This window comes from Anopheles merus, chromosome 3R (assembly GCF_017562075.2).
Source record: "Anopheles merus strain MAF chromosome 3R, AmerM5.1, whole genome shotgun sequence".
Lineage (NCBI taxonomy): Eukaryota > Metazoa > Arthropoda > Insecta > Diptera > Culicidae > Anopheles > Anopheles merus.
The window spans coordinates 31,029,273-31,054,958 of NC_054084.1; the positions used below are offsets into that span (position 1 = coordinate 31,029,273).

General features: G+C 47.6%; 1 protein-coding gene across 2 annotated transcripts in view; it reads left to right on the plus strand.

The window, feature by feature from the left end:
* The window catches only part of LOC121597998 (bone morphogenetic protein receptor type-1B), a 127,728-nt gene extending 102,993 nt beyond the window's left edge, over positions 1 to 24,735 (plus strand). For both annotated transcript variants that reach the window (XM_041924418.1, XM_041924419.1), the window contains 2 exons: positions 21,792 to 21,979; positions 22,053 to 24,735. In XM_041924418.1, the coding sequence (XP_041780352.1) occupies positions 21,792 to 21,979; positions 22,053 to 23,357 (1,493 nt within the window). In that variant the 3' untranslated portion in view covers positions 23,358 to 24,735. The remainder of the gene's footprint in view (positions 1 to 21,791; positions 21,980 to 22,052) is intronic.
* Positions 24,736 to 25,686: the final 951 nt, after the last annotated feature.

The window sequence follows — 25,686 nt, forward strand, 5'->3', positions numbered from 1 at the left end:
AACGGTGGAGATTAGCAAGGGATACAATTGAAATACAAAAACAGTCCCCTTAAAAGGCTTCTTGCCGTAGGAGGGACAGCAACACCACCGCTCCGTACCTGAACGATGCATGAATTTATCGATGCAATAAATGAGTAATTTTCTGCAATCATCATAACTTTTGTTTCGCGGACGATTATTGCTTTTTACAGTGCAGTTTTACATGTGGGGGGTACCACGCTTAACAAACTGGCCGATACTGTTGGCATAACGTTGGCACGCGGCACACAGTGTAAGCGTACAACACGCGTCCGCTGACCACATGGTTTATTTACCCTTTTTTGCAGGGACTTGTTCGTGTTCGCGCCCGCCTGTTCGCGGATAGTTTATTATTTTATGGAGGCAGGTTATTGGCATTAATGTAGCATTTCCCCGGGCAGCAGCAGCGCGGTTTGTTCGTTCGGTTGAATTTAGCATCTCTCATTTACTGATCGTTGGCTTTAGACGAGGAGACGACCCCCTGGATTCTCGCTTGTGTCCGCTTTACATTGTAGTTAGGTTACGGTGCCGTTGAATTGCATTAGTTTGTACCTTTTTAACTGCGTAATTGTAGCGTAATTTGAAGGGTAGTTTGATTGTTCCATCCTATTTACCGAACTAACCTCATCGAACGTAGCAGCTCTAGTAGAAGTCCTGCAATTTGTCTATCGTGCTTCGTGGCCCTCTCCCTTTTTTTGGTACAACATCAAACCGAAGACGGAATCAAAAATCACAAATTGTACAAAAAAAACCCTCGCAAGAACGCTGCCTGTGCAGAGAGACGCCGAAAGCGACAAATGCGCGAGAAAACCGTTTGCGCCGCGCACGGACTCGCTTCATCAGCTAATTTGCGCAAATGTGTGACAGACAGTTTGCTGATTAGGGCAAGCGCATCGATCACTTCGCGCTCCCTCCTGTCCCAATAGCCTGCCCAAATGTTTGTGAGGTTTCGGGTCGGTACTGCTTTTGAGGTTGATCTCGTCTGTTCCCCCACCGCACCCGTTTTTCGTCTCCCTCGTCACGCTCTCGTGCTCGCGGAACTCGTGATCAGCGACGAACCCCGTCGAACGCGGACGGTGGCGGATTTTCGCTCGTTGCGTTATCTCAATCACCTCCTTTTTTGCTTCCTGTATCTCTGGCTACACACACGCACACGCAGGCAGAGGGGGAGCATTCTAAGCGCACCAGCCTTAGCACCCTCGATGCATGTTGGTGTTTCGTTGTTGATGATGATTTTTTTTCTGCTCACTCTCTATTTCGGTCGTACCTTGCACGTCTTGCTCTTATCGCCGACTCGTTTTTTCAGGCAGCCCAAAAATTCATAAAGCACTTAATCGGTAGAAGTGATTTACCTACTTGGAAGAATGGGAAGAAGGATCGCGCCGAAGTAATGCGTTAATCGACGGGAGCAAAGTTTACGGGATGGCTCGTTAGTGTTTAGAGCAGCCGAAAAAAGGACTAAACAAAACAAACAAACAAAAAGCGAGTCGCCAAAAACACACACAACAGAGACATAAGTCACCCATAGACACAACTAGAGAAGCGTCTGTGAGTGTGATCGACGACCCCCTGTAGTTTGGGGAATATTATTTCCTGGGCTTCCTTGTTTTTGTTTGGCAATTTATGAAGCACTACGCTTGTGATTGAAATTATGATTTGTTGGCTTGGCTTGGCAAGCGCCAAAAGTGTGCACAAAAAATAGTTTCCCAATTCTATATGCTGTTAATGCCTATTTTAATCTTCACTAAAATTGAGTTCTACATTGCTCTGGTACTGAATGATGCTTCGATTCAGCACTACAAGAGCTGTTGCCATGCATTTAGCAACATTTTCGGTTGATATCACAATCTTGTTACTTGAAAATCACAAAACTGGTATTCTATGCCTCTCTGACAAGGTTTCTGATAACAAATGACGCAATTGTGACATCAACTGATGCTGTTGTGTTCTTGTATCCCATTTGAAACATTCCGCTTCTGATAATTGTTGACAATTTTGCAACATCATTTGAAACTTTGCAACTTGTTATGAAAATCACATCATCCATTCTCGTCACAGCGTCCTCGTTCGGTCGCTTTTCATCCTCAACATAATACGATACGTTTTCGTTTTTCTTACAAAGAATGTAAAACATTTCCACTGCCCTTAAAAACACTCCCCTTCCGCCTAGAGAAAAGCTAAAAACGTAAGCGACGATCGTCGTCGACCAAAAACTTTAACCAAACCCTCCTCCTACCACGGGAATTGCTCTGCATACGCATGTTTGGCTGAGAAGTGAAAAATTGTTTATGGTTTTTGTGTGCTCCTGTTCTCGATCTTGCTGTCTCGATTGTGCTGGGAAGCTGAGGCAGGGAAGGGGTGGAAATCTCACACACAAACAGAGCGGAGGGAAGCCAGCCAGCCAGTCACGTGGAAGAGAAAAACGATGCTAGGTTTGTTTTACGATGTGTTACGAAATGTTTCGAATTTTGTGTGCCACTATTGCTTTTTCCCCCCGGGGGAAGGGTGCCTACTAGTGGAAACATCTCTCCACTCCCTCCTCCCGACACTCTTCTGGCACGCCGTTGGGCGTCTCCGCAATGATTAACTGCGTCTTCCGTTTCGTTGCTTGTGTCGCTCGGCACGAGTTTTCCCAATCTCGTCGTGGTGGTGTGTAAGAGAGAGAGACAAGAAGCGGGAAGGGGAGACGGGAGGAAACACGTTCTTCCGGACTAGTTCTGGGCTAGTTCGATATGAAAAAATAAGCAGCATATACCGATTGAGAAACCATCTCATAGGTGGATGTAGGAGTATTATTTATGTTTATTTTCTTATCGTTTTATATAAAACCCCCAAAAATACATTATTTATCGAGAAGTTTGATCTCATCAGTTCATAGAAGGTTTGCATCCTAAACTCATCCATCGCTCTTGAAAATCTCTTCACTTTAATATTAAAATATCTACCTCTATGCCAAGCCTTCGTAGCAAAAGCCTTCCAACAGTCATTGCTGATAGTTCTGATCGAAAATTATTATGCTTTCTATTTTCCTGCCCACTGCTGTGTGGTGCAGCATAAACCCACCTTCACGCGATGCAGCTGCGCACATAATTATTCATAGCGCTCACACTACGGCCCACACCTCTCATCTTCTTGCACGATAGCTATAGCCCTGAGGGGAAGCATCAAATCGTTTATCTTTTCCTCCTGATCATCATTTTCTCATCGTGCATTTTATGCTGATCGTGCACTGCTTCTCCTCCCTGAACACTTTGCCCAACCGGGCGTAAGCGCATTAAAGCGATAGAAAACATAAAGGTGTGCAATATTCCACCCCCTGTACACACGCTTGCGAAGATAGGACGAGAAAATGTCAGCTCTTGTGGGCTCTGTACACGCGTGGGGCTTTGATGGCTTTGGTCGGATTTGCCTCCTTCCCCCTTTCATTTTGATCGTGATCGATTCACGATGGGGCAATCTCTCTTGCTCTCTCTCTCTCTCTCTCTCTCTCTCTCTCTCTCTCTCTCTCTCTCTCTCTCTCTCTCATCTCTGCTGTGCTTGATCCGTTTATGGACATGAGTTGCATTTCCGGCTCATGTTTTTGCAGAGGAAGCGAATTAACGGCGCAAGGGACCCAATTCGATGCGCCGCACGTGCACGCCAACTCCCACTGGAATTGTGCTCTGCCAGGCTTAACGGGGTTTTGTGTGTGCGTGTGTGTGTGGGTGCTTAACGGTCGAATGCATCAGACTAACGAAGCGAGTGCGTGGGGGAAGCTTAAAAATGCAGTTCCCCACCCAATCTCCCACTCGGATGCAGCAGGATGAGTGAGCAGCCCTTTGGGACGGTTGCGTAGGCCCGCGGCCGGCTTCTGCAGATTATAAGCAGCAGCAGCCACTCGCTGGTGCTAAATAATCGAGCAAATACAAAGGGAACATTATTATGCCTTTCCATGGTGATGAGCCGGGAAGGGCAGAAAGGATTTAAGAAATATGAGCAAAGATAAATGTGCGCGCGCGCGTGCGTACAGTTTGGGCGGCTGCACCGATGCGTTGTTCAATGTGAATTCTTTCCCATACAGTGGGAGGATGTGCGTGGTACGCCGTAGTAAGCAGCGGAAAACAGCCCCGAAGATGTGTGGGAATGATGGTGTAAAGGCAGACTCCACCACATTAACCGTGGTGTGGAAGTATGTTACCTATTTGAAGCATCCATTAACGCCATTCAAATAGTTTCGCTTTAGAGAGCTCCCTGTGATGGGGACAACCCGAAACAAATTTGACTTACATCTTCTCTTCGACCACTGCCTCTATGTGTGTGTGTTTGTCTTTGTGATTTCAAAAGGAGCTAACTTCATTAGTCAACATAAAAGCTAAATTACTCGCCTGCAGCTGCTACAGCAGCCGCCACTCCGAGCAGCATTTTCTCACCGTACAGCAAACAACGTTTGACTAATGGTTTGTTTCGTTTTTTTTCTTCTTCCTTTTCTTTTTAGGTATGTTGACAAGATGAGTTAAACGTGGAGACGCGTAAGGAAAGAGCACCAGAAATACACAAAAAAAGACACTAAACAAGCACCCATCAATTACGGAACGTTCGGAATTTGGCCTGCTCAGACACTCATCGATCTAATAATACACCTTTGGGCACGTCAATTATGATAAGGCAAGCAGGGTGTAGGGTACAGCAGTACCAACATCTACACCCCAACAGGCATGCATTTTTTGTTTTGCAAGTGGCAAACTTGCACGCGAACCGGAAGTTGCTTTCGCGCAACTAAATTCCTTCCTGTGCGCGCGCGGTTGTGGGCCTGCTCCATCGCACATAAATGACATCATCCCCGAGTCTGGCGGGGGCTGTGCGTGTGTTATCATCCCACCGAGAGCGGCCAAAGAGAAGAGGGAGGGTGTTAAGGTCGGAACGATCGAGCGTTGTGCGGGCAAAAAAAGGATTCCAATCACAGAAGAAACTAGGGACGGAACATTAGTTTTTTTTTTTGTTTCGTCGCTTACATTCCGATCCATCATGCAACATCACAGCAAGATAGATTAGCCGGAAGAAGGCGAACGGGGCGGAATGCTACGACACACTATCGCGCTCGTTCGATAACTCATTCGCTAGAAAACCACCCACTTGTGCCCAGGGGGGGGGGGCGTTGGATTAATCATTGTTTGCTTGCCGTGGTTTGGCACGATATAGTGACGTGTGGTTGATGATGATGCCCCGGTATGATGCATCACAGAGTGCATCACAGCCTCCTCCAACTTCCACGAAAATGCGAGCGAGCGACATTTTGCAACGACAGGAGGGGGGGAAACACACACATCCCACGGTCGAGAGCGTTTAATTGCGATTGGCAAAATTGCGCAACGGAATGGCATGTGCATCTGGTCGGTCGACGAGAGCAGAGCGCGTCCGCACGAGGACGTCGACGACGAACCAAAACCGGGAATTTAGAGTTTTAAAAATAGTACTGCACATCACTGCACTCTGTCCGTTGGTGGCGTGCGGGCCGTGTGTGGTTGGACCGTTGATGATGTTGTTGTCCCCGATGCAGCTGCTGTGCTGCGTGAGTGTGTGTTTGTTTCTGTTACACAGCGCAGAAAATCGGGAGCATTCGGCGGTGCAAAACACTCTCGCCGCGCTGCGTAATCATTGCAACTTCACCGGCAGCAGCCGAGTGACGATGAAAGCACGACGGCATGAGGCAGCAGAAGAAGTTTGCTTGTGTTTGGATTGTGGGCTGCTCGGATGGGCACGCGAAAGCAAATTTTATGAATGAAATCTGCCCGTTTTGCAACTCGCCGCCAGTGCCCCGCGCCGCTACCCACATAGCGCAGGCACCACCACCCCCTGTGCTGCGGTGGGGGGCCAAACGCGTGCGCGTCGGGGGCGCAAAGTTAATCTTCTTATTTGCATTTCGCCCTGTTAGACTCTGGGGGTGCATTCTGGTTCGGCACTACACCATCATCGACAAGGTTTCGTTTCCTTTTTTTGCGATCCAACCAACTCTCTTCGCGCGAGAGTGAGTGAGTGCACACACACAGTAACACATGTGAGTGTGTTTTCTACTGTTTGATTTATTTTGATTTTTTTGGTAGTGGAATTTCTTGATCATGATTCTGGTTTTTCTATCCACTCACTCGTGTAACGGACGGCTTTGGCAAATGGATAAATAAACTTCATCCCGAATGGCGTCTCTCTCCGCGCCTTCAAGAGTCAATCAGTACAGTCACCCTCCCCTTGCCACAGCCACCAGGCACCGGCAAATCTACAAATCAGTCCGCCGATTGAATCCGTTATTTAAAGACGCTCGTTCGGCGGCCGGGCGGCTAATGGGTCGACCGTGCCGATGGGGGCGCTTTAATTGATGCACTTCTCAAATCAAACTCAATTTAAACTCGATCGAGTAGCTAGCGGAGAGGAAGGGGCGGGGGGAGGGTAACGATTCAAATTCATCGACGATTTTATTTTCGTCCCCGGCGTGTCGAGCACGCGACCTACACACGCGCTGCTGCTGGGTTTTCTTTGCCGCGCGGGCATCGGTTTGGTGCGTTTTGCGACAGTCCCGCAACGTGGCCACCAATAGCCAACTGTCCCATTAATTACGTCCGACACGGGGGTAGATTATTACGAATCCGAGTGCTTCCCCCCTCCCATAAAGTGATAAAACTTGACCGAATACGACTGCGAGGCTCTTTCGAGGGTTGTATGGTTTTTTTGTTTGGTGACCGTCGGTCATTCTCTCGGGTTTGGTGCTTTTTTGAGCATGTTTTTATGATTTGAAACTCAAAACAAGCGCGAGAGCGAGAAGACGTATCCTTTATTATGCATGTAACAACATCGGACGATTCTGGCCAATGGTGTGTTTTTCGGGCGCCTTTGTTTTTGTCTTAATTTTTGAAAGCTCTCTTACTAAAAAGATAAGCAAATTTGGCTGGAACCGGTAAATCGTCAACGACAGGTGGCTTCCACACTTTTTTGCTGTGTGTGTTTTAAACTCTTTTGTATGTCTATACGCGCGGAACCCTTATCGTAAAGTTGCTCCGGTTTCTTATGGCTGTGGTCGTTGGGTAGGGATGATCGTTGCGCGAATCGTTTGGAAAAACCCACAGGCAGCACTACTACTGATAAAACCAAACAGCAGTCAGCCGAATGTTGTTGTCATGTTTGTTTTGAAAGCTTTTCTAGCGATAGACGCGTAAAGCGTTGTTAGACACTATAAGACGCCATGCCTACCACAAACGCTCAGGGGGGGTAAGCGGGGTTTATATTAATTGTATCGCTTTTTTTACAATTAAAGTGCTGTACGCGCAGGTGGCATTCCGATTCAGTTGCATTTGAAGCTTGTTTCCCCTTTTGTCGTTTCTGCATCGTGTGCAATCCGTACACAAAAGGTAAGCGGCGAACGGCAGAAATGAGAGCAATTAATAGTGGCGGTACCGTTTTAATTCGCCTGTTGTCTTTCCTTCTCGCGATCTCTTAAAGAGCAGTGTACACCATGATCGTGTTTCACCGCTGCGCGGTTCGCTAATTATGGATGATCTGCACTCACATCCGCTGACCCGCCGTCCTGTCTTTCCCGCCCAGCATGCACTTGCACGCTGTGGTAGCTTATGCACCCGATTTATTATGCCAATTGAATCGAAAGCATCAACTAGCCAGAGCGATGCGCTACCTACACTCACAGAGACACACAGTGCAGCACAAACCGTTTGCTTCTTTTTCTCTCTCTCGGGTAAAGTTTATGCTTTTGCAGCATTTCGCATTAATCAAAGCGCACAGTACATGGCCCTGCGCTCTTGTGCGATGATGAAAACGGGTGAGGGAGATTTATTTATACTAATTTTAACCCATAACTGCTCAAGCATCCCATCGCCTCTATGTACCAAATGATCACTGTCAGTCTAGTTCTAGATCTGCGGGTCTGCTCTGCTAGAAATCGAAGAAAATTGCTACACTGGCACTGGAACCCTCTCCCGGGATGGCAGCAGTAGCATCATTAGCCAATGCTACACACACTCACGATGGGCTTTATTAAAATGCAAAAGTAACTGATCCTTGCTGCTGTTGCTGCTTCACCACCCGTACCAAAGTCGCAATCGGTTCGTTGATCGTCTTGAAACGATTCAACCATCTCAACCACAATGTCCCCTCAATCCCGTCGTCTCCTGCACTATGCATGTGTGTGTGTCTGTGTACGTTTGTTTTGTTTTCAAAACGCGATCATATGATGATGCTCCCTGTGCCTCTTAGGGCAGGTTTCAGCACACTCACAAAAAACAAGGCAGTCGAAAACGGTTTTAATAACATCACGATCTTGCGCGCGCGATCTTGCATGATGCTGCTGCTGCTGGTTGCGTTCGGGTTGATGATGGGTTGTAATAATGGAGGGCTGAGAGAACCCGAGAGCAAAAGAACAGATTGAGAAGCAGGCGAGAAAGCGAACGATGGAAGCGGGAAGCGCGTAAAAACCGCGCCTTTGCAGCTGAGGAAGATGAATAATGGGGAAGGAATGGAGTAGTGGTAGCGCAAGATGTATATGTATGTATGTGTGTGTGGAGCCAGTGTTCAATGGAGGCCCAGAGGGGTAGCAGCGAGTGTTGGATTCGTTAGATGATTACAAACATATGGGCCCGGGAGGCGTCTGGCTAACGTTGCTGCTGCTGTTGCCCGGTTTAGCGCACGCACGGAGGAAGGTCGTTGTGAGTTCGTGTTGTGCTTGCATGTGTTGGTACCGGCTGGGACGGTTGGGGAGGCGGGCCATCTCTTCCGCGCCACGTTCACGCGAGCCCGGAGATTGATCTCGCCTAATGACGCGGTAGTTGGTGCTCCACAGCTGGAACGACTGCTAATTTCGAGCATCTCTTGACACGAGCAGGCTCTCCTGCCTGCTACTGCCGAGACAGAGAGCACAGAACGGCAACATTCGGACGACCATCTTGCAGTCCCATCACTGCTTGGAGTGGGTTATGATATACATCCTGTGTTCTGGTTGTCTCCTGGAGGGTATCGTATCTTCCTGCACTACTACTACTAACCCCCTAATCGCCAAACCGTTCCCAACGATGCCGGGTTGGAGATGAAGGGGCTCAGAAAACCAGTTCTCGAAATTCTCGTTCGAGCGTTTTTCTTCGCCACGATCGTGTCCCGGACGAGAGCCGGACGCGAGAACGTACAACCGGACCGAAAGTGGGAATCTCCTTACGCAGCAGCTCGTGCCTCAGACTCAGACGGGCAGACAGCACACAAACACCGATGAAATGGCTGTAGGGTGGTTTGGTAGCGAGGGTTGTAGATCATAATCAATTGGCTCGCCGTTTCGGGGTCCACAGACAGACGCCGTTGTGTGTATGTTTGTAGTTGCGGTTGTGATGTTGAGGTGCCATGTGCCATGGATGAAAGATTTGCTGGTAGTCGTGGACACAAGAAACGTGTTTGAGTAGTGGTGGATGGCAATCAATAATAAGCTCTCTCTAACGTGGAGAGCATTAGAGCATAGAGAGCGAGAGAGAAATCAAGCTTGTCGGCGATCTTAGTAATGGTCGGACCGGCTCGGGCCCCAAGATCACGATCGTGCGATTTTTTGAAGTTGCCCCCAGCGTGGCAGCACGCGCGCACACGCGGCCAGTTTTACGCCTCGGGGTGGATACGTTTACTTCCTGCTATTATTGCACACCCCGCTGTATGCCGCGACCGTTTCATTGAGGCGTTTTTTTTTTTGGAGGTGTTTAGGAGTTTCTTTTTTGCTAAAGAGTTTTGTTTTTTGTTGTTATGCGGCTGCTCTTTAGGTTCTAGAAAGAGTCTGAGGCTGAGGAGTTGAAATCTCCTTTATTTGCTTTCTATGCTTCCTCAATTTGTCAGCTTTAGACTGAACTGAGTTTGGATATTCATGATGATAGGAGTATCCAATTGGAATCTTAATGTACTGTCTCCTAAACTTAAGCAAAATTTGCTTCCAACAGGTTTTAAAATTCAAGAAGTCGCGAATTGACGTCTACAATGGAGACCCTTAAAGTGTGGGAGGAAGCCATATTCTGTGTCCCAAAACCATCACAAAACCGCAATCTCACCAGCTTCCTTTTTAACATTCCATTCCCCAACGGCACACCAATGTAGACGTGCGATAAAAGCATAAAGAAGTAACACAAAAAACCGTTGTGTGTTAACTTATTCTTTGCCGGGTTCGCCGGTTCCCTTCCCGCTAGCTTCAAACCCGGCACCCTCGACAATGTAGATGCTTTATGCTTTTCTCCTTTCGCCTCCCATCACTCGGAGGGTTCTCGGTGTCTCGAAATGCGAATGTATAATTTATGGTATTCATTTTCGGTTGATCGAAATGATTAATTGACACCAATTGTTTGTGCACGGCTGGCCTGGTGCCTCGGAAGAAGAGGTATTGGTGGGTGGGGAGGTATTGAGATCATTTCGGCTGCTGGTGAGTAGACCAGGGCATGGTCAGAGAAGGTGGCGGGGGATTCCGTTTGAAATTGATTGAAATTTATGGGCCGCTCCCGCAGCAGCAGCAGCAGCAGCAGCACCAACAAAAGCCTTTAGCTGGATAGGTACGCAACATTCGCAGTATATTTGCCTGGAGAGCGCCTGTTTGAATATGTGGGCCTTTAGGGATAATACCGAGCGCGACGGATCCCTGCGGGTTCCCTGAGCCCTGAGGACCGGTTTTGTGCCGCGGGACTTCCAGGCCTTCTGCTGCTGGCTTGGAAGAATGGATACGATGTGCTGGAGCATTATCGAGGCAACTCTCCAGCTAAGCGACAGTGATCTATTAGGGCGGCGATTGGGTGTAAGTTGCGCGCTTCTGGTATTATTTGGATCGTTTGGCGTTCTAGGGGTGCACAAACAACGTTTCACTTTAATAGAGATACATCCTAGGGTAAAGATCACTATACAATACGGGTAGTTCAGGGTTGCCTGTTTGCTTAAGCAGTTAGCATCTCAGTCTAGTTCAATATCTTGGACTTGAATAATTGGACCATTCCAATATCTTGGTAAATTGGGTTGGATCTTCATGGGAGAAAGTAAATGTTTATTTCATGTGGCTACAGCCTCGTCCAACGTATAAGCAAGACGTTGACCATCTACTTATCACCTCAAAATCTGAATGACGTACAAAACGTAGTTTTTTTTTCTCAGGATCTGATGTATGTCTGATACATTAACGAGGTTGTACCAACAGCTACCCATAAGCTTTTAAGCGATGATTCTTTGCTCATAAAGACTCTTGAACCTAAAGATGTAGAGCTCGCTCAGTTTTTCGAGAATGTAGAGCAAACAGTATTGTTTTCCTTTTACCCAATTCCCTAGAAAACTTTCCGCCGGATCTTCAAGAATATGAAACCAAAACTCCTGAAGGAGCATTCTGCTCTGGCTGTAATTTATATTCAACGATTCGTGCTTCCTTCTGCTACCCTCGCTTTGCCCGATGTCGATCGCTCGAGCAAAAAAGTTGATACGCGCTGCACATAATAACTAGCACATGCCGAGCGTGTGCTGCTGTTCATGTGGTTTTGAATATTTCATCTAGTAAAAGGGAGCTGGCGCGCGTGATCGCGTAGGAGGGTGGGGGCGAGTGGCTGTACTTAACACAGCGGCGGAACAATTATTATAATGCTGCCTACATAAATATGCCGGGGGGTCGGACGGCACAGCGGCAGGTAAGGAGATCGCGACCGTATGCCGTCTGTGTGTTGCTTTGCCCGTTCTCCAATCTCTTTGGAACATGATCTCTCTCAGCAGCAGCTAGACGAAGAACCACTACCCCCTTTTACCATATTGCGCATACACGGCGGGGGAGAGGCCCCGTTTTTTGGGGAGGGTGGTGGTATTTTGATTGAAGTTTGCCCCGTGAGCCCGGCAGCGGAACAACTGGGAGGCAAATGCTTTATTCAAATTATCTCCCACCCACACAAACACCCAAACCACCACCCCTTCCAAATCCAGCGGTTTTCCAGATCGATCAACCGATCGGATCGTTTCAGACGTTTCAGTTGTGTATTTTTTTTTTATTCGCCCCGGCCGGATGCTGTGTGTTGCGCACCGAATTAGCGCGGTTGCGTGTGCGCTGCGCGAAGCAGCTGCCATCGTTCGGCCATCGATCGATCGCTAGATGGTGTAATAGGCGTGTGTAGGCGTCGAACCTGTGCTGTGTGTTTGGGTGTGCGCGATCGGTTGAGCAAACAGCGGGTGGAAACAACCACGCTTACGGACGGAGACGCTGTGTTGGGTTGTTCTCGATCTGGCAATCGATCGACACCACCAGCCACCCTGTCCCTCTTCCACTTCCATGCTGCACCACAAACATGTGTTTTAGAGCGTTTTTCGTCTCGTACACATGCCGACGGAGAAGCGGGGACCATATGGTTTTGATTTATCACTCACTGCTGATCACCAACACGAGCATACTGCCCCCCCCCCCCTCCTCCTTCCCGTGTTCCCCGTGGGGCATCAATCAACGATTTTTTTTTGGAGGGCATCTTTCCCCTGGACCGACCAGATGTGTTGTTTTGGTCAACTCCGGCATGTTTGCTTGCCCTGGATCGATGATCATGTGTGTGCGTGTGTAGATCATACATATACATTTTTTGTAGAGGAAATGCCCTCACCAGTCCTCACCAACAAGGGCTTAATGTTATGTTTTGGCTTCTGGTTTTTGTTGGTTGTAGATATATCTGGCTAAGCGTACAGCTCCTCAGCGTGGCGCAACTTTCCATAATTGGTATCTCGTTGACAGATAGTTGCTATAGCTAAACACAGTGGGCGCAGAGAACGGGAAAAAGGGAGGTAGCTCAACTCATTAGACCCCAAAACAGATAGGACCTTCACGCAGAGAGGCGCATTCATCGGGGTTGTTGATCGATTTCTGAAACAGACAATCCCCAAAACAGTTGGGTCCTCGATGTCTGTATGCTCTCTTCCTCTAACTCTCGGCACGTGGCACAGTTGGGAATTGGATTCCCGTACAGACGAGACGAGTTCGTGTTCGCGAGTAGACGAAATCGCAGCAAGCCACCCCAAAAGCAGCGCTTCACTACTGCGTCAACCGTATTGTCACATGACTGTACGCCACAGAATCAAACGCAGACTGGTTGACGTCAAAGTTACGTACACACAGGGCTGACGGCGGGTACACACAAAGGGGGGGGCGTTCTCGCGCGAGTATATGGTGTGTTCTTCCGGTTCTTGGGGCTCCCAGCCTTAGGCGCTTACACCGAACAGAATGGCATACAAATTGGATTGCGTTAACTACGTTAGTGAAATGCGGGGCGCACCGGGAGGACATTGGACAGCTAAACATGGAGCCAGGGCTTACAAACACACACAGCATACTGCGGGGGATGTCCTCCGTCATATGCCAGGTAAAATTAGCATGCTCCTCGCACAGGAGTACATGTTGTTATGCGAAGACATATCGGGGTTTAATTTTTCGCGAACTTACACCGCGTTACGCGACGCGTTCGCCTAGAGTGTGTTGAACCCGCGCGGGACTAAAAACAAACCCAGGATGATTGGTTTTTTTTTTTTAAGGGGACTTGAGGGGCCTGTCATCTGTCCGTCAATTGCGTGTGTTTTTTTTTCTAGCCGTTCAAATAGGTCATCATACGCAAACGGAACGCGACGCAGTAAGCACACGGCCGCACCACGTTCGACACGAGAATTCGATTGTGACTTTGTTGTTTAGTTTATTGCTGCTGCTGCTGCTGCTGCTTGTTGCCGTTCTGTGTTAAGTTACGGAAGTGACATTTGAGTTCTCTTGATTCGATTGCCGGCTGTGTTCTGTGTGACTCAGAATTCAGCGTTTAGATGAGGTTTGACCTTTTTTAACGGGTTTTGTAGTAATCCTGCTCCTCCCAACCATGTTATGGGCCTTTTTATTTTTTTTGGTTGATTACCATCGCCACACTCCTAGAACGAGGGATTGGGGATTTTGGGCCAGCTTAGAAACAGGTATCATGCCACCCGGTATATATCTGATGCTTCGATGCTCTGCCATCTCCTTCACTAAGATTTGTCGTCGTAAAAATGGACATTTATGGCAGTTTTGATATCCGATCCGCAAACTGATCCGGGTGACACATACGCCACGATCACGCCTTGCTGGAGGGTGTATAGCAGGCATTGGATTTTTTGGTTCCATTCCCAAAAGAGCTGTGCCCTCCTGCCAAACGATCGATCGCTGCCGCGGTCTGATTCATTCACCCAAAAGCGAACAACATTCGCCTGGACGACGACGACGACGACGACGACCATATCTCGCCGGTACGATCGATGAGTCAGGGAGCGATACGAAACAAATATGCTAATCTACGTTCACCTTAGTTTCCGTGGTACGTAGTAGTAGGACGTAGCACCTGAATGCAAGAGGGCAAACTGGTGCCGAAGGAAGGGACGGTGGCGGTGGCTCAACATTCGCGCCAGATTGGGCTAATGTTTTTGAGGAGTTTTTGAATGGGTTGGGCTCTCTTCTTACCGTAAAATTCTTCTCGAAACTCCTGCACCAAACGTGTTCCACCAAAAAAAAAAAAACCAACGCTCCCCTCGGCAGGAGGTCCTCGTCAGATCGTCCTCGCCTTCTTGGTTGTCTTCCATTCCTCTCTACCCCTTTCCGTATGCGTGTGATTGATCGAAAGGCTTCAAAGCTGACGGTTTGTTGTTCACGTTGGTGTCGCGTTTGACGCAGCAGGGAGCAAAAGCCAGCAGCAGCCGCCTGCAGTGGGTAGCGATCCAAAAGAGAATCGAGTCTCTTGGGGGGGGAAGGGGGGGGGGGACGAAGAGACTGTTTTATTTTTTTCGTTACGCTTTATTGTACGATATTTTCAGCCTGTTGAATTTTATTACCCTTTTGGTGTCTGTGTGTGTTTGTGGCAAATTTATCGATCATTTTCGGTGCGCGATTATTCCGGCACCGGGCGGCTGGTCCCAAACCGGATTGTGAACGTTCGCTAGTGGATACAACCGGAAGTGTGGGTTTTAATTGCAGTTTAATTTAGTCGCACGACTTTGATTGCTCCAAGACAACAGGACTCCCGAAACGCGGAAAGGCACTTTAAAATGGATGGCGAAAGAAGGTTTGTCGTTTAGATCGTTTTGTGTTCCAAAGTTGAAGTCTGGCTTTGTGAACACTGTCTTCAAATGACAGTGACGAGTAAAATCTTTGCCGAGCAAATATTGATCTTTTGCCCTGTGGGTGCTGCAGCAGAGCAAAGGAACGAAGAACAGACCATCACAGACCGCTGTCCTGCTGTTCCGTTTGCCGAGTTCGTTCGACAAATGTCATCGATGGTCAACTGCCTGGTTGCGGATATAAGGCCCCCTTCCCATACTGTCATCATTTGCGTTTGAGTTATGCGCACTGAGTGCGTCTCTGCCTGAGTGCGTGCATGCGTGGGTGCATACCATTCCAACATCCGAACAGCCCTCGCATTTCGCAGGGCGAGCATGGAGGCAGACGCGTCACAACTATGTGTCCTCGCCCATTGTGCGCCCTACTGTCTACGTTTCAACGGGGAACGTGCCTGCCGGTTCACAGCCGTTCGTCACGGTGACACACCGTGGTGATATTAATAGACGCTTCGAGAGAGAAAGAGAGAGAGAGAGAGAGAGAGAAAGACGGCGCACTTACGGCTGGGTGGGCGAGCGGGCGCATTACATCCCTTCATCATCATCCCCCTTTCGAGAAGAAGCATCATGATGATGTTCGGTTGATGCTACAAAGTGTCACAATGTAGCACAGAAAGATGTGCTCCCTCATGTCTATATGTGTGTGTGTTTGTGTCTGGTCACACAAATCACTCTGGTAGATGTTGAAAGAAAGATTCATTCTCCCCCCCCCCCCCCTCCCTCCCTTCTCCTAATGACGTTTGCCATTGGGTAATGGGAGAGAGAACTTTCGCTGCAAAACCTCGTTTTAATGGATTCGAAGCAAAACCGTGGCTGGTGCGCACTCTGTGACAAAAAGAATCATTATGTATCGTATTGGTGTATCTATGTGTCGCTGTGTGTTTGTGTGTTTCTCTTTCCTTGAGAAGAAATTAACGAGCCTGTTTGTCCGTTGCCCATACTTTCCCCCCGCCCGAGCACTGTGTCAGAACGGTTGTTCTACGAAAACTTTGAAAACTGATGCATCACCGCGCTCACCCAGCAGCATCATCATTTCATCAATCTTTCCTGTTTGGAGAGAGCAAACGTGTATATGTGTGTATGTGTGTGAAGAGAGATCCATACCGATAAAGCAAGTCAAACGAGCAACAGTGTCCGTTTGCCGTCCTCCACTCCTTACTCCGTTCTTGACAGCAGCGCCTCAACTTTTGTCGCTTGTGCCTTCCTTTCCATGACATTTGTTCTGGCCCCTGGGTGAGTTGGCAAGTTCAAGTGAGCCAGGGGTTTTGATGCTTTGAGCTGTTTCTTTTTTCCCCTCTCTTTCCTGTCTTTGGCTTTGGACGTGTGAAACGGTTGCCTCCAATGCCCTCTCAGGACCTAACGTACCCTCCGAAGATCAGACCTCAGACATGTGTTTTGTTATGCAAATTCGGTTCTGTTTGTCATCCAAGCAGTCCGGGATCTCCAAAGCAACAGTGCTGGAGAGAAAGAAGCGCAAGGAAATATTACCGAACATTGGACAAAAACTCCAGGAAGAGGTTCTCCAAAATGACATTAAAACTCAGCGTCATGCGCGGGTGTGCTGGCACAAAGACAAACACGCAGAACCTTCCCTTTTTTTTATTGGACAAGGGTTCAGATTTTTTTTTTTCGGAGCATCGTTTGGGGTAGATAATTTACGATAGATAAGATTTCTCGCGCTGAGATGCTACGGCTTTCCGGGGCTAATCGGAGCTTCACAGAGTCACAGACATTCTACGCTAGTAACACGCCACACCCTGGCTAGAAACTTGTTGTGAGATGCTGCTATGGAAACACAGCTCGCACGCGTTGTTTGCGCTCAACTCCTTAGATTGTGACTCTTCACAAACAGAGAGACGGCAGCCGTGAATCCGCTTCTAAATAGAGTAGAAACAAATACGCTATATGTGTGTGTTTGTGTGTTTGTAGCCCTCGTGCTCTTAACTTTATTGTTTTGTTGCCGCAGTCGCCGGGCACCCGGGGTCATATTTATTTGGTGTGCTGTACTGTGCATCTTCAAACCGTTCTGTCAACCGTCCGTGTGACGCCGTTCCTATGCCTAGGAGATTTCGCCGTTCCACGGGTTCCGGACACATGTCCAGAGATAGAGAGTGGGTATGATGTGTGTCAACAATTTGTGTCTAGCCAGTTTGACGTGTGTACACGGCACGGGTGTCCTTCCGATGGCAGCAGGGGGGACAGATCTACACGGACATCTCGCTGCATCATGTAGCTGTTCCAGTCTCGTCATGTCGAAGATCTGGATTAGCCCCTGCTGCAAGTCCATGCTTCCCGCGAGAGCACGCCCCAACTTCCATTTCGTCATGTCGCGAAACATTGTATGAGACATAAACAGACACTTTTTGTTTGTGTTGTTGTTGTTTCCCAGGTAAAATGAAGATCTACCAAAGATCTTGTCTGTTGTGTCTATCGAATCAATAAGGAATACAATTCTAACACCCATTGGCAGGAACACGGCTAAAACAATTAGCATATGTTGTGTGTTGTCTGTTGCGATCTGGGTTAGAAAGAGCGAGAGGAGACACACACGATCACCTCCTCCTCCTGGTACGATGTTCCGTTTGAAGCTTACCAGGGATTTCCTCTTGTGCTGTGTGCTCCTACCCTGTCAGCTTGCTGTCAGCTTAAGCTAACGCTATGACGCAAGTCCGCCCAGCAAGTCGCAAGTCAGTTTCCGGAGAATGTCAGGAGAATAAACAGAGATCCCACAACACTGCCACGAAGAGGACGAGAGCTTATCAATGGCGGCAGTGGGCAGCAATATCATCGGACACAAATTGCATTACCGCAACCATTTCGATCGTTTAGTGCTTCTTAAAGTTTGTAATTGTAATTTTATCATGCTTCTGAAACAACTCACATGCCATAGAACCCCAGCCAGGCCAGTTTGTTTGCCAGCACAGTTGCATTATGCTCTGCCCAGGGTGTTTCTCCGTCTTTTTTTTTTTTTTTTTGGGTCTCTTGTGTGGTGACGTGGAAGGAAATGGTGGAAGAATATATAAATAATATTTGTGTTTATCCATCCTATCCGTACCACCACCACCACGATTCCCCGTCGAGTAGCACGCCCTTAGTGCCTCGTTTCTCTTCAGACGCAGATACATGTTTTTTACGACGATGAGGTAACATTGAAATCCACGAAAAAAGGGGCACGGCATAGGAAAAAAACACACACACACACAGAGTGTGCTGGATTATGTGCTAGTGATGCATTCCAGATCACCCGTAGAAGTTCCATTAGAAGAGTGTGTAATGCTGGACCGGCACGAATACGATTCCAACTTTTTAACGACCATAATCTTATGAACCTGGTACCAAAATGCAACGCCAACGATGTAGATCAAAACAAACAACATCAAAAGAATGCGAGCGAAAGAGCCAAGTCGGTATATATATTTTGCAGTTTATTATTGCTTTGATTTGGTTTTCGAATGTTTTGTTAGTAATCATGATGTGTAGTCGCTCGCCAAAGGGGGAAGCAGTCATTCGCTCTTATCTCTGCTTAGGTGCGACGTGTATACACGGGCCGCCCTTTACGATATCGCGACGATGTGTGTTGTGTACACACAGGGAGTGAGATAGGAGGATTGCCCTTGTTACATCCTTCATGCTACCCTGTCAGAAACACGCCAGGTGTGTACAAGAGACCGTCCTCTAGCCCTCTATCTCTCGATCACTGATAAACTTATCACTTGTCCACATAGTTAGGAGCGCGTGCGTCGGCAGGCAAACCTTGGACCTATCCTGGGTTATATACGAGGTGCTGCTGAGTCCAATGTTTTGGACAACTCGATTGGAAGTTCGTCTTTAAACGCCTGTTATTTATGTCCATGCTCGAAAACATTGACCCAATGACAAGAAAACGATTGTCTTCGTCCTGGACATCATGAACGGAAGGGTGGCACCACAGGAAATGCGCGTCCCGTCCCTAATAAGGACGCACCTTTTTCCCCCCGCTTTTATTTTTGAGGCTCAACAATATACGGTTAGAATCTCTGCGGCGCTTGATTGATCGATCGCGATACGGTGCAAATCATACGAAATCATTCGCACCAAATCACACCTTGTGTTTGTTTGTTGTGTCTTCGATTCTGCAAAAAAGGGTGCTGAAGTTGAAGAAGCTCTATTTTGACGCCCAGTTGTCGCCTGGTGGTCGGCTTATCGCTTTCATGCTCTCTCAGCTCTGTCTCGTGCACTTTTATGTCCGAAACGACTCCTCCCGTAATGCCTTTCGGTGATAGGCATCCGTTGGCGCCAGTCTCAGTTGATCGATGAGTTCTCGAACGGGTCGGGTACGGGCGCTCAACGGGTACCTTGTGGACTTCAACTTGGCCTGTCCCGTTTTGGAGGTAACAATTTGTTACTTTTAACCTTGCCATCCGAGCATTATTTAAGCATGATTTGTGAGGACGCAGACGATGAAATCAATCCTCCTCCTCCTCCTCCTCCTCCTGCTGCTTTGTAGCAACCGGCACCGTGTAAACCGTGCTCTGCCAGCACAGAACTTCGTGGTGGTTTTTGTTTTTGTTTGGCGTATGAAAATTAATGTAGGACATGGTATCATGGTTTTAGCCGCCATCCTGCTACCCGTGGTCGTGCAAGCTTCTTCCTTCTTCCCACAAAAAACACACACAATCGGTGTCATATTTTTGCTACGGGGCGGTGCTTCATCTTGAACAGCGGAAGCAGAAGAGGGGTTTAATTTACAACCTGTTTTTTTTTTGGCTCGTCGGTACGTCTTAAACATGGCTGCTAAAAGCATAACGGAGTGTGTAGTGTGTACGACGGTGCTGTTTGCGTCTTTTTGGTTGTTGTTGGTAATTTTTAACAACAACTCCGAGACCCCAAATCCCTCGTTTGCCCTACCGCCTGCAGATCAGCTGGTCACGACTTCTGGTCAGCAAGGTGGGCAGGCACTGTCCACCACCAACCTGAGCAACGGATTAATGTGTACACACAAACTTCTTTGCTTTGATTTGTTGTGGGCTAAAGCGTGTGTTGATATGAACCTACACCGTAGTGGAAAATTTCGATGCAGTTGCACGCGCGTCTGTTTTTTGCTTCATTTTGGAAGAAGATCCGTTTCAGATATCAGGTACCCCGCGTCCCGTGCCAGGGCTTTGCGCACGGTTGAACTGAAAAGGGGGCAATGATAACAGCAATGCCTTCTTATCTTAATGTCGCGGTCAACCAACGGTGTTGGTCGACAATGAACTTGTGGTGGAACATCCCTCATGCCAAACGCAAAAAAGAAGGTTAAAGTAAAGGATTTTGGGGAGCAAAAACAGTACCCAAAATTGTAATCCCAACCACTGTTTTGGTGTGTGTGTGTGTGTGTGTGTAAGTTCTTCATCGAAAATTGGATACGTGCGGGAGTTCCAACACTTTCGGGGCATTTCGCGGTATCGGTTACACCGTTATCGACACCTCGGAAATGAAAACAAATCACACCACCACACCATCCCTCTTTCCTCCCAGATGTCTCCCCGTTGCCTCTCTGTTTTTAATCTTGCGATCACGAAGCGCGTAGACAACGAACCCGGTGTGCGCGCGGCGTGGCGGGCGTGATCGTTTGCGCAGCGTTGCTCTCTTGCTGTGTTTGGTCTGCATTGGTGTCTGGAAGATTTATTGCGGACGTGTCACATCAAACGCTTTTCGGTTGCGCCGGATCCGCAGTGCCCTCGGGCAAGGGTAATAGGGAGAGAGGGAGAAAGAAAAAAAACAGTTTGATTGTATAGCGCAAATGGAGGGGAATGGGGATTAAAATTCGATCCATCGTGTATTCTCCAAAGTCCATCGAGTTCCTCGAGATCGAAAGTGCTGTCAAATTGCTCGATGGAGGACGCTACAACGCATTAGATTGTACACGGCAGAACGGTGTGTGTTGCTCAATTTATTTGCCCTTTTTTTTGGCGCAACTTTATCACAAACCGATAAATCACACGCGTTCGTACTCTCTTTTAATCATGGGCGAAATAGTAAGTTTTGACGAATGATGTTCATCAGCGATGTACAGCGCCTTTTCGATATGTTTTTCTTTTCCTTGGAGCGGGGTTTATCGCAAAAATGGTATCAAAAGATTAGTTTAAATTACTAATTTGGGCGTTTTAACGACAATAAACGCCTAAAGTTATGCAATTTGCCTATCAAATATCGTATTATTTAAAATTTACTTCAACTTTTGAGGATTGACTTATTTGTTTTATCATAAAAAGTTATATTTTAGATAAAAATGGAATTAAAATTTATTTAACATGATATATTCAATCGCTGCAGGGGTATAATATGAAGCAAAAATCCATCATTGAAAAACAAAACGCCTAAAACTATGCAATTCGAGTGAAACAAAATGATTGTTTTAAATTATAAGTGTGCAATGGAATATGAAATCTTTTCATCAAGATAACGTCATAAAAACATCCAAACATGGCCATTACTCCCCATTCATTGCAAAATCTAGCTCTACCGATCAAGCACGCGCACTGTGTATTATTATTATTTATTTACGCAATGCAACCCGCTGACTTATCTCTACCGCACGATCTTGGCGCATCGTCTCGTAACGTTACTACCGTGTTTCAATGTACTAACCTTCACTTCTTCGTTTTTTTCTCTCTCTTCCCTCTTCCAAACAGCGCGTGTACTGACCTGCTATTGCGAGGGCCACTGTCCGGGCAACGTGCAGAATGGGACGTGCGAGACGCGCCCGGGCGGATCCTGCTTCGTCTCGGTCGAGGCAGTGCTGGACGAGGAAACGAAACAGCTGGTCCCGGAGTACAGCCACGGATGCATGTCCCCCGAGCAGGGTGGTGGATTGCTACAGGTAATAAGCGGAAGCTCTTTCTTCCCTTTTCAAACACATTCTGATACTATCGTTTTCTCTTTCATTATTTTAGTGCAAAGTCGGCACCGTATCACCGCAACTGCACGGCAAAAGTATCGTCTGCTGCGACAATGAGGACCTCTGTAACCAGGACCTGCAACCCCCGTACAGTCCGCGCACCACAACGACCCCGGAACCGCCGCTCGCCGACCCGAACAGCATGCACCTGTTCGCACTGACCCTCTCCGTGTGTCTGTGTGTGGGCGGGCTGGTCGTACTGCTCGGTGCGTTCTTCTGCGTGTACCGAAGGCGCGAGAAGCGAAAACCGGCCTACCTGATGAACTCCCTGTACAACACCACGAACGGCCACATGCCGATCGCCGACCTGGTCGAGCAGACGAGCGGCAGCGGCTCGGGCCTCCCGCTGCTCGTCCAGCGCACGATCGCGAAACAGATCCAGATGGTGCACTCGGTCGGCAAGGGCCGGTACGGCGAGGTGTGGCTAGCCAAGTGGCGCGACGAGAAGGTGGCGGTCAAGATCTTCTTCACCACCGAGGAGTCGTCCTGGTTCCGGGAGACGGAAATCTACCAAACCGTGCTGATGCGCAACGAAAACATACTCGGCTTCATTGCGGCCGACATCAAGGGGACGGGCTCGTGGACGCAGATGCTGCTGATTACGGACTATCACGAGCTCGGCTCGCTGCACGACTACCTGCAGAAGCGCGTCCTCAACCCGCACATGCTGAAAACGCTCGCCCACTCGCTCGCCTCCGGCGTGGCGCACCTGCACACGGAAATCTTCGGCACGCCGGGCAAACCGTCCATAGCGCACCGGGACATTAAGAGCAAAAACATACTGGTGAAGCGCAACGGGCAGTGCGCGATCGCCGACTTTGGGCTGGCGGTGAAGTACACGAGCGAGTCGGACACGATACAGATTGCGAACAACTCGCGCGTCGGCACCAGGCGCTACATGGCGCCGGAGGTGCTGAGCGAAACGCTCGACCTCAACCTGTTCGAGGGCTTCAAGATGGCGGACATGTACTCGGTCGGGCTGGTGTTTTGGGAGATGGCCCGCCGCTGCATCACCACCGTCCGCGGGGCGAAGAATACGACCACGTGCGAGGATTACGCCCTGCCGTACCAGGACGTGGTGCCGTCCGATCCGAGCTTCGAGGACATGTACGCGGTGGTGTGCGTGAAGGGTGTGCGGCCCCCGATCCCGCAGCGGTGGCAGGACGAGGACATACTCGTAGTATTATCGAAGATCATGCAGGAATGCTGGCATCCGAGCCCGGCGGTACGGTTAACCGCGCTGCGGGTGAAGAAAACGCTCGTCAAGCTCGAGACGGACTGTACGATTAAGATAGTGTAGGCGAGCGAGCGAGCGAGGGTTTAAACAGGAGCCGTTTTAATTTATTCGACGCGCCATTCGTCCGCCTTCCCCCCCTTTCCCCCTCCCCGTCTTCTGCGGGGTTTGTTGTGAGCCGTTTCGCCGCATCTCGCGTACATTTTGTAAATATAATATCTGTTGTGTCCTCTCTTCATCGGGCGCTCCTGTTTCGAGACTGTGTGGCTGAGGCTGAGGCGCGCATCACCATGGCAATCATGCTCCTTTTCCTTCACTAGCCCCTCCTCGGGCGTTCGTCCTCCAGAGGCGGGATAATGGCGGGAGGACGGCTCACAACACAATCGGCGGACTCTCTGTGTTTTTTTTTCGTGTATTTGCCATAATTTAACGGTTAAGCAGTGTGTAGAACCCTTAAGGATAGTGTTAGTGTTACTGCTAGCAATGGTAGCAGGAGTAGTAGTGGTAGTCGTAGGGAAGCTGTAAGGACATACTAATGTGCATCAAAGTAGCAGCGCCTTCGTGTTACAATTTTCTTCACCGAAAATGACATAACGTTTAGGTTCGGCTTTGACTGAATGGAGATAGGTTTCCAACTGCAGCGCATGTAAATTTAGTTGAGAAAAGGACGATTTTATCAGGAAAGGCTAAAAAAACTGAACATTTAAAAAAAACAGGAACACACACACACGTTCACGGTAAGCAATTGTTAAATCATAGGCACACACACACTATTAACAAATCGTTTACAAGGGGAATTGTTTCCCCATTCCTACCGCTCTTTCTAATGCCTTTCTTTCTAGTGAATGTTTTCTCATTTTGGAGAAAACCTTTTCTTTCCGGAGTGTGTTTGCGTGCGTGCGTGTGCGTGTTCATTTGTACATAGTTAGCGTGAAAGAGGGAGGAAAAAACTCTCACACGTTAGTAGGGACAAATTCTATTTCGTTGTAACGTTAAGAGTTCTTTTCGCTCTTCGTTTTTGCTAAGAGCGGTTCTTATTTTTTTAAGTAAGAAAAAGTCGGTTGACAAAACATACAAACAAACAAACAAACAATAGGTAATTTTGCGATTGCTAAGATCGCATGGGGGCTCCGTGTACATTTGATTGGATTCGTTTTGTTTGTTTCTCTGTGGCCTTTCGGAATGTAATGTGAACGTGTAAAACGAAACATTTATGTTTTCTGTTTGTGCGTTCAAAAATAGTAGAGGAAAAACGTAACTGTGTATAAAGTGCACGTTTGCGATGTGTTAGGCCTTTACTGTAGAATTTATGAAATGTCGTTTAGGAAAGAGGTTATGTTTTTTCATTCTGTTTAGGTACAATATTGTGTTGTAAGGAGGATTTTATTTCCATCTTAAAATGGCCTTAGTGTGTAGAGCAATAAAACAAAAACTATGATTCGTACTTGCAAAAACTATGGTTGCGTTTCGTAAAAGATGAATAGAACTGAAAGAAAGAATTGATGTTTTATTTGATTCTCTTAGCCGTTTTTTTTAAATCGCGCTCACCCTCAGACAGAAGCGCCATCTAGGTGCATATGACGTAAGCATTGTATTAAGTTTAATTCCAACAGATGGCGCTGTACGACAACATTTTAGCTTGTACAACAACCCCCGAGCAGCATACGACCCGCAAAACAATCCGATATCTGATGGTATGTGAGGTATGAGCGAGAGGCAACGATTTACTAGATCGGATTATTTTACGGTTTTCTAGCATCGTTTAGCATTCAAAAATGATTTAGGCATCCTCCATCAATTACGTAACGCTGATAGGGGTGAGAGGAGTGTCCTCAAACGTTACGATTTATCATATAAGGGAGGGGGGAGTAAAGATTTTGTGTTACGTAAAATAAAATGGATAAACCATTTTTTTTTTTGAGTAAGTCTATGTGTATTACACGGTGATTATTATTCTTGACTAAGCAGGGTTTCGTGACTTTTTTTTATCGAATGCTCCTCATTGCTGGGCGGACAGATCATACGAGGATTACTATATGGAACAACTTCTAATTATGTAAATGTTACCATTATTGTATTTTGTTTCAATTCCAAAATGTGTATGTGTATCACAATAAAGGAAAAAAGAAGAGTTCACAAAAAACACCTAATTTTATTCAGTAACCAAAGCTATTGAGCGAAAATCTCCGATTTTTTACCGAAAATCAATAAATAATTTTGCGACAATCGCAGATTTTTTTACGAAAATTGCAAAATAATTCTACGATTTTTGCGACAAACGATTTTTTATTAAGACAAATGCATTTTTTTTTTGCGACGATCGCAGTTGTTTTGCGACAATCACAGTTTTTTTTTTTTTTTGACGATCACAGTTTTTTTTTTTTGCAAAAAAATC